General features: G+C 37.4%; 2 protein-coding genes across 3 annotated transcripts in view; one reads left to right on the plus strand and one right to left on the minus strand.

Moving 5' to 3' along the window:
- The window catches only part of LOC135085935 (cilia- and flagella-associated protein 91-like), a 33,411-nt gene extending 32,170 nt beyond the window's left edge, over nt 1-1,241 (minus strand). The window contains exons 1-3 of the mRNA XM_063980719.1: nt 1,120-1,241; nt 858-934; nt 639-702 (exon numbers count right to left, since the gene is read on the minus strand). Of these exons, the coding sequence (XP_063836789.1) occupies nt 639-702; nt 858-934; nt 1,120-1,195 (217 nt within the window). The 5' untranslated portion in view covers nt 1,196-1,241. The remainder of the gene's footprint in view (nt 1-638; nt 703-857; nt 935-1,119) is intronic.
- Nucleotides 1,242-1,564: 323 nt separating this feature from the next.
- Nucleotides 1,565-4,063, plus strand: LOC135086150 (THAP domain-containing protein 1-like). Of its 2 annotated transcripts, none has more exons than XM_063980954.1 (4): nt 1,565-1,694; nt 1,774-1,951; nt 2,496-2,645; nt 3,073-4,063. In XM_063980954.1, exons 1-4 carry the CDS (start codon nt 1,615-1,617, stop codon nt 3,253-3,255), a joined length of 591 nt encoding a protein of 196 aa, XP_063837024.1. In that variant the 5' UTR covers nt 1,565-1,614; the 3' UTR covers nt 3,256-4,063. The 2 variants fall into 2 exon arrangements, with proteins under 2 accessions (XP_063837024.1, XP_063837025.1); XM_063980955.1 differs by having other exon boundaries at nt 2,496-2,639.
- The last annotated feature ends 5,702 nt before the right edge of the window (nt 4,064-9,765 follow it).

The raw sequence follows: 9,765 nt of genomic DNA on the forward strand, positions 1-9,765 counted from the left end.
AGATTTGTAGCCATTCAGATAGTGGAAAATTCAGGTCTAATTTTTTTAACTAAGTATTAATGCGAAGCTAAGGGATTAAACTGGTAAAAATAAATAAAAAACATTCACTTGTCCACCCAGTTAACTCGAGTTACGTAACTCGAGTTCAACCCGAGTTATGTGGATTTTAACTCGGGTTAAATCGAGTTTTATTTTTTACGAGTTGGCCCATCATTAACATCATTAAGGTAGCAGGAAGGCGCTGGACGCAGGCCGCTACCAACCGAGCAACATGGAAAGTATTGGGGGAGGCCTATGTTCAGCAGTGGACGTCCGATGGCTGACATGATGATGATGATGACTGGAAAAGATATCTTCCTAAAACTAGTTGAGGTTGAGAGCCACCTGCGCTCACATATTGCCCGGTGAAGCTGAGAAAACCGCTCTTTAACCGCTATCAGCATTAGTCAGTCAGAAAAAAAAATCCTAAAACTAGCACAGCAAGTAACTTTGTATGCATGTTCTTAGCCTATAAGTAGATATCTGAGTCAGTGCCTGGGGTATGGGAGCAGCATGGGAGAGTGTTTTTTGACAATCAAAGCGAGACTTTTATTAAATGCGTGCTAATAAAGAAGCTTTGTCTATTATTAAGTACTCACCAACGTGCATGCGGGGCGCTCTTTTCATCTCCGAGAACATGGTTTTGTAAACCGGTTGGATTATCTGAAATATAAGTTGAATTATTACAATACAGGCATTGTGCATCACGTCTTTGTATTATAGAAGCGATTATACACAACTCGCCAACGGAGCTCAGATCTGTCGCTTCGTACATGATAGTAGAAGATTGCAAGAACAGAAAATGTATAAGTACTTACAACTTGAGCGGACGCCATAGCTGCCTTGAAAGCGGTCCTCGCGTAGTCCCGCGCTCCTGATACTATGAACGCCGAATCTGATAAAATTTGATAAATACAGAATAAATAATGTTCTTGGCGGGAAAATGTACATAAAACAGACGACGGCACTAAATGGTCCCAAATCCTTGTACTTTGGAGACTGTGGTAGACTGTTAGTGATGCTACCCTCATAAATGAAGTAGGCAGTAACTACTATATGAAGTTTGAACACTTTTCTTACCGTATAAATAATCATGTACCCTCATTTTGGGCGCAACGTGCCTTCTAGGTCTCTCATACAACGTCTCTCCGCTCATTTTGGCCACAAGTAACTAAAAATTATATAATAAACTTGACGACATTCGTCAGGAAGACATCGACTAAACAATTACGTTGCTAGGCAACCATTATTTTAATTTTGATAAGAGGTTGCATTGAGGTTATTAATTTGGTGGAAAAGTTAACGTTAACGTTTTTGAAACGGCGCGGTAGCGTTGTGAAAGACCGCTTTGTTGTGCTTTGTGCTTATCAAAGATATATCGTAGTTCTCGTATTAAGATATTTTAAATCTATTTTATAAACTGTGATTATGACTAAATACCAGAATCTCAGTTTTCGACTTAGCCAGGAACGGTACCTCACTAGTATTGTAAAGTGACAACTGGTCAGCTGACAGCTGTCATTGGCGCAAACTTTTGTGTTGTGTTGGGTTACGGGTTTTTAAATTTTAATTAAAATGGTAAACTGTTCGGTATCGAAATGCAGAAATCGTTCGAACAAAAGGAATTTAAAAAACGACGGTATTTCTTACCATTTGTAAGTACACTCAGTCCATTTGTAGAAATAAAAGTAATGAATACTGTGTCAACAAAGTTTTTTCTATTTCCATTTCCAGATTCCCCAGAGTTCCTGGGATGAGACGAAAGTGGCAAGAGTTTTGCAACAGAGGGCCGAGCTGGCAGCCGTTCCGGACCAGTACCATCTGTTCGGAACATTTTGAACCCGCTCAGTTCCAATGCGGGACCAACCGGCGGTTTTTGGTGGCTAAAGCCATCCCTACAATTTATCCGGCAGTGAGTTATATCTTATCAACCATTAGCGGCCGCCCGCAACTTCGCACGCGTAGATCCCGTTTTACCTCCTTAGGGGAGGAGTTTCGTAAAATCCTTTCTCAGCAGATGCCTACGTCATAATATCTACCTGCATGCCAAATTTCAGCCCGATCCATCCAGTGGTTTGGGCTGTGCGGGCCTGTGCGTTGATAGATCACTATGTCAGTCAGTCAGTTTTTATATTTAGATTTTAGACGACAATAATAATTATAGTCTAATCGCGTGAAATCGATAAAATGGCGCGATAAAAGCTTATCGCGGCGCGCATCCTAGGCCTACTGAGCATGAATGACTCGTGATTGACATCATCATCATCATTTCAGCCACAGGACGTCCACTGCTGAACATAGGCCTCCCGCAATGATTTCCACAATGGCCGGTTGGTGGCGGCCTGCATCCAGCGCCTTCCCGCTACCTATATGAGGTCGTCGGTCCACCCTGTGGAATTCCATAAACAACAATATGAAATATATTAGTCACAAATTAATTGCACTCTTTATTCCAGCACATGAACGAACATAATGATGAAGGGAGTGATGATTATTCATCGTCTGACCAGTTGGATCAAAAACCGCAGTCACCAGCGGGATCCGAACCTGAGAACGGACAGGTGGATAATGGGTCGCAGGAGAAGGAATCTGATGACAAGGTAAAGGTGTGTGACTGTTTTATGGGCAATTATTTATTTATTCTTCAATAACAAATTGATATCAGAAATATTTATTCGCTTCTAAGATGATTTATAAAGTTTTTTTTTATAATGGCAAACTTAATGCCATCAAGCATTCTCTGCTAATTATCCTTTAGGTTGAACAGAAAAAATCCTTTGCTTGCTCGCTTTAAAAAGCAGATGAAATTCGCTTATTACTTAATTTGCTTAAATTAAATAATATCATTCTTACTGACAACTATAATTTTTGTATATTTTATACTTTATTTATACTTCCTACCTTTTTTACCCTGGTAGGAGTTAAAACCAACTTTTACAAACTTTTATTTTAGTTATCGTAGACTGCATCTCTCATAACATCAGGTGCGATTGCAGTCAAATACTTGTCTTTAAAAAGTCCATTTTATTTCAGGAGACGACTTCAAACAACCACAATCTCCGCATACAACTGAGAGAGAAACGTCTAAAAATACACAGGCTCATACAAAGCAACCGATACTTGACGGAAAAAGTCGAAATACTGCAAAATATATTGAAGAGAGTCATAAATAAGTCCAAATATGTGAAACACAGACATAAAAATGGTTTCAAGTAACATGTCAATAATTATTTACCCCCTTACTAATAAAAAGTTACACAGTTGTTGAACACTGTTTTAAAATGACATTTCCATACTCAACGTCACTTTAAAACACTGTTCAACGAGCGTGTAAGTTTTATTAGTAAGGGGGTTAGTCTTATTATAAGTAACTTTAATAAAATGTCTATTTAAAATAAAAAAGAAAAGTTTTATACATACTGTTTTATTAACAAATCATTTTTACATTATGTACAGAATCCAAACCAGTTGAACATAATAAAATAAAATCTTAAATACACACACAAATCATTTTTTAAAATATAAAAATAAATTATTATTTGTATTTAATACACAATACAATAAATGACAAAAAAAACTCAGACAAAAAAACTTAGCTACCGTTACAGTTTTAATTTCGAAATAGCTTCATCATTTCAGCCATAGGATGTCCACTGCTGAACAAAGGGCCTCCCCAGTGATTTCCATAAAAGCCGGTTGGTAGCGGCCTGCATCCAGCGCCTTCATAAATAATATAAATAGCCTCAAGGAGCTAAGAAATCATACAAAAACAACGCCGGGGCGAATCGATTTCGGAGTTACAACTGTAACGGATGTTTACTTGTCTAGGGAGCTGTTGCGTATGGTAAAAAAAAACCTATTATACAGTATTGTAACTTATAACTATTATACTACATATTACGCTAAAATTGGTCTTTACACATTTCCGTAAGTCCAAGAAAAGATAATAAATAACAGTTAACTTAAAAATCCGGCTCGAAGGACCAGTGATAAATGATTACTTTTTTAAATATCGATTAAATTATCATACCGACACCTTCAGGTTCAATTGTCGTATAAACCATTTTGGCCAAATTGAGTTATATATACCATTTTAATCAGAATTTTTTTCTCTATCGAGCTGTATATTCGATATATTGAAATTCGCTAAAAAAATGTTTATACGCCCCAAAAAACTATAGCCTAAAAGATAAATAAATACCTTATAAACGATGTAAAAACCGAACGCTTGTTTTTGGTATTTTTGCTAAGATGTATCAACCATACATTTTTTTAAGCCAGGATGTAAAACTCTCTCGTAATTGAAAATGGTTTTTACGCCCAAAGACATATGGCCAGATATTTGGATCCAACGTCGTAAGTCCACGTATTCAATATGGTAATTATCTGTTTCATATTCATATTCATTTATTTATTGCATCACATATGTATGTATGGATAGTAAGTAAGTTTTTCTTAATTATAAAGATAAAAAAAGATGATTGTTTCTACTTTTAAAGATAATAACTAGATAGGTAGGTATATAAAGTTGCTTTCCAAGTCCAGTACATTCGTGAATTGATCTCGACTAAATGTGATGAATTCAAGACTTTTAAACAAAGAAAACAAGCCATAGTGTGCTCATGAAGGCTATTTATACCCTTTTGATATGCTCTGTAATAATTTATTACTTTACAAGTACTATTAGGGATGATGACTAGGTAATGAAATCGAAATTCTCTTTAGTCCGTCAGACAGATAATTAGAAAATATTAGACTCATATTTTTTTTCTATAATCGAATAATTACAGTGTTATATTGAGTTGAAATGTCGCGTGACGTCACTTTTGAGTAAAAATTCTACTCAAGCGTGACGTATCGCGCCATTTCAACTCGATGTAGCATTGTTATTATTTAATTATGGAAGAAAATAAAAAATATGAGTCTAATATTTTCTAATTATCTGTCTGACGGACAAATAATTGAAATTTTGTCATCTATGCATTTGGCTTTACTTTTAGCTGTAATTTAAATTTGGGTTTCTTGTAAAGATATAAATTCCTTACAGAAATTCTCAAAAAATTACAAATCCTTCTCCTGAGCATACTGGGGCTCTTCTCTTTATGCAAAATTTATCATAACCAAACGAATTCAATATGCGTCAGCAGATAACCAGGAAAGCTGTCTTAATGTTTTGCTGTAATTGTATTTTTTTGTTCAAAATTTATGGTGATTAGTTTTGTTTAAAATTATTAGTTTTGCCATAATTTTCCTGCAAAATTGTAAAAAAAAACAATAAACTTGTTATTTTTCGTATGCAAGCAAATTTATTATTTCTACCTCAACCAAATATAGTTTTTACACTGTCAAATATCTTTGTGCAAATTCTCTAAACAACAAAAGCCTGGAAATAGTAAACAATACATTATTTACATGTATAGTTTTAATAATACATTTAAATAAATCACTTTATCAATGGGTATATAAACCAAAAAAATTACATCTAATGGTCTTTAAGCCATCAATTTCAGTCTCGTGTTTACTAAAAAATCAAATACGACGTAAAGAGTTATTTTTAGGTCCAATATAATGGGTCGTATAAACCACCGAGTGCCTTTTTTAAGGACGTAACTCCAAGCTAACTTTAAAACTACTGAAGATGCCCATTTTTTAAATATCTAGACTTTTTCATCGCAAGAATTGAAAAATGTTTTCTCTTGGTCATTTTTTTATAACTTCTCAAATAAAAAAGTTACGATTTTTTTTCTAAAAAAAAAAACGTTTTTTGGCTCTCCTGAAAAGTAGGGTTTTGGTTTATACGACAATTGAACCTGAAGGTATCGATACACATTTGATCTTAATAAAGTAATAAAAATGCAATATGCATTTTTAAAATTAATAGAAACTGGATAGCTGAAGAACTTAAAAGAGAGAAAACTTCTATAGTCTATACAAAGAACATTGAAAATTTTGTCATGAATATCCAACTAAGTATATTTTTATAAACTTTTGTAGTAGGTCTATAAATTCAATACTAGCGTTTTTCTATCAAGTTTAAAAATGGTCATAGACTATGATAACAACCTTTTTAATATTTAAATGACTAAGTACTATTGTCTTTAAGCATACATAACGGTAGGATAACTTAGTCGCTTACGACATTCACGGAATGAGTATAGATCGTGTCATCCACGAAGACGCGCCCCACCATTCTTCCGCTAATGTTTGAGTGTTATCGGTACACGCTAAATCACATGAGTGCACACGCACACTACAATAATGACGCTCGGATTGCTCGGATCAAACTCCCCGCACCCCGTGCTTCCCTCGACCATAAACTGGTGGGGCGTGTCTTCGTGGATGAATCCGACAAGACCTATGCTCTACCAGAATCAGACGCATGTAACATTTTGTGCAAGTTTATTAACCTATTATAACAGTGAACATTTCAGAAGTGTCCTATACTTAAAAATGCAATAAGGCTTTTTTTGATTGGCAGTGCTGACATTAAGAGCGTCATTTTATTTAAATATTATAATAACTATTGTTTTTACGCAAGTTTACAAAAACGCAGCGCATCCCTATTTTGTCCTCTGTCTATGAATTTGAATTCTTTCAGGGGCGTAGCTACCGCCGTATCAGCTTATTGATACGGGGCCCCAGGGCCGCACTTTTTCGGATTAGACAGAGTAGGCAAATGCCTAGAAAAGTTCCAATGATCTTTTTTTAGATAGGGCCTTGAACAATTTGATACAGGGCACGCTACGCCACTGAATTCTTTATGTATGTAGTTGTAGGCCCTTTTTTAGGGAAAAAACTAGTCTTTTGTATTGTCCAGTCAGCGTCAAATAGTACGTGACACCCAAAGTAGCCAAAAAGTTCGCAACACGTCTTTGTTAGAGTAGGCGCACACCGTTGATTTTTAGTTGGCCGATAGTTGTGCCCGATTTTAAATTGTATGAAGAATCGGCCAAATCGAATCGGCGTAGTGTGCGCACTCCCATACATGCCCATACTGCCCGACTAAACTATCGGCCGACGAAAAATCAACAGTGTGCGCCTACTCTTATAAGGTTGTGTTACGACATCATAAAGGTAGCAGGAAGGCGCTGGACGCAGGCCGCTACCAACCGGGCAACATGGAAAGCATTGGGGGAGGCCTATGTTCAGCAGTGGACGTCCTATGGCTGAGATGATGATGATGAAGATTGTGTTGTCAACTTTTTGTCCACTTTGGGTGTCACGAACTAATAGACGCTTGACTAATGACCCCAAGCTACCCATCCTTATCGCTCGCGCGTAATTATATTGCTGTCGCGACTGTGCGACGGGCGCCCGCAGTGAGTGTGCGTGCGCGACAGCAACATAATTACGCGCGAGTGATAAGTAATAAGGATGGGTAGCTTGGGGTCATTGGACAAAATTCTACGTGCTCACGGACCAGGCTTTAAAACAAAATGAATCCTAGATCTAGCTAGACTAAAAAATGCTGCATATCAGAATTAAATCTATGTTATTGGATCTCAAACTAGCAATTTACAACTGTACACTTATTTTGTTAATCACATGCTTGTTATTATGTAAGAATAACTAATAATAAAAATACGTATGTCAGCGTCGGACTACGGATATTAGGGTCGGTAGTAGAGTTGTAAGAAACTCGAGTCTTTTAGTCTTCATTTCGAGATTTGAATCTACTTTCATGACTAGGGGTGGATTCGACCAAACAAGAGTAAATATTAATCTAAACATAAAATACATAACTCAAAGGTGGCCGACTGACTGACATAGTGATCTATCAACGCACAGCCCAAACCACTGGACGGATCGGGCTGAAATTTGGCATGCAGGTAGATGTTATGACGTCATCCGCTAAGAAAGGATTTTACGAAACTCCACCCCAAAGAGGGTAAAACGGGATCCACGCGTACGAAGTCGCGGGCACAGCTAGTCTCAGAATAAATCGTCAGTTACTTATTCGACATTTTGATTTATTATTTTTCATACTGAAACTGTCAATGTGCCAGTTATACCGGGAGTTATTCTCGGATAAAAGTTTGGTCGAATCGGGCCTATGACCACTAGGGCTCGTTAATCACATGAGTCCAAGATTGTCTCTGAGTCCTTTCGAGTCTTAATTTCTTTGAGATATTTTTCTCTCGGTTGATTTAAAAAAATATTTTTTCTAAAGCCCGGTCTGTGAGCACGTAGAATTTTGTCCAATGACCCCTGGCTACCCATCCTTATCGCTCGCGCGTAATTATGTTGCTGTCGCGACTATGCGACTGGCACCCGCAGTGAAGTGAGAGTGCGAGCGCGATAGCAACATAATATACGCCCGAGCGATAAGGATATAGATTGGGGTCATTGGACAAAATTCTACGTGCTCACGGACCAGACTATAAATGGGGTTACATACTTATCATTCTACGGAAGTATTATCTAGTTATTCTTACATACAATCACATTTTAAGTAACTATAGATATGACTTTCAACAATAACTTACTACATTAAAAGGGATTAAAGTCCAGTCGCCGAGTACGTAGAATTTCGTTCAATGACCCCAACGTCGCGACTGTGCGACGGGCGGCAGCAGTGAGTGTGCTAGTGCGACAGCAATATGATTACGCGCGAGCGATAAGGATGGGTAGCTTGGGGTCATTCGACGAAATTCTACGTACTCGGCGACCGGACTTTACACTATGTTATTTTCGTTGATACAATTCATACAATCGTTTAGTATAATAAAAAGTGTTGGGAAGACTTATTCTATATTGCACCATATCTCCAAACGAGAATTACTATTGCTTTGACGGCCTTAAGGCCATAGCACACTTATTAACTCAGAAAGGGAACGTCACCGGATCAACTCGAACCGTTCAATATTCTTTGAAATGAAACTCCATACTACAACGCACACTTATCGGAATCTCAACGTAATTGCCTCGTCTTGTTAGGCTGACGCCTGTTTGACGAGGCGAAGCGATACGGTGACGATCCCTTGTCGAGTTGATGTGTGGCTACGACCTTTATGTTCCTTTCGTACAATATTACTAGGCCCGTGAACATACGCACTTTGAACTAATTTTGAATCAATTCTTGAGAATTGATTCGTGCTGTCGTTTCAGAACACGGGCCCTATTTTGATAATTTTGAACTACCCTCAATGTTGCGTTTAAAATTACATGCTATTTAAATTTACAATTGACATGATTGCTGTATAGAATGTCAAAATAACTAAATTATAAATTAATAAAAAAAAATTAAATTGCCTAAGGCGGGAAAAAATCACCAAACTTCATTTTTCTGTAAGAATAAAGGCGCGCGCGCACGTTTCACTTTGTTGCTGTGGCAGTATTATTCGTGATAGTATATCTGTTTCTTTTACACCTTTATAAAGAGAGAAAGAGAGACATAGGCCCAGAACAGACGGTGAAACGCAACTGCAACGAAACTGCAACTGCTAGCAGGCCTGGCTCACTCCGCGCGGTACATCCGATAATTACCTACAGCGAAGCACCCCGCCGGCGGGTATTATATCAGTCGAGTGTCACGCGCGCGCCCGTCAGGACGCTGGCGTGCGTTGTAGTACCTAATTCTATAATCGAAGTATTATTTAAAAATGGACATAAAGAGAAAGAAATATTGTGCGGCGTTCGGGTGTTTAAATTCGAAAATAAATCTACCGGATTTATCTTTTTTTTCGCTTCTCAAAGATGCTGAAAGGTATGTTGGCCATGTAGGTA

This window comes from Ostrinia nubilalis, chromosome 30 (genome assembly GCF_963855985.1).
Source record: "Ostrinia nubilalis chromosome 30, ilOstNubi1.1, whole genome shotgun sequence".
NCBI lineage: Eukaryota > Metazoa > Arthropoda > Insecta > Lepidoptera > Crambidae > Ostrinia > Ostrinia nubilalis.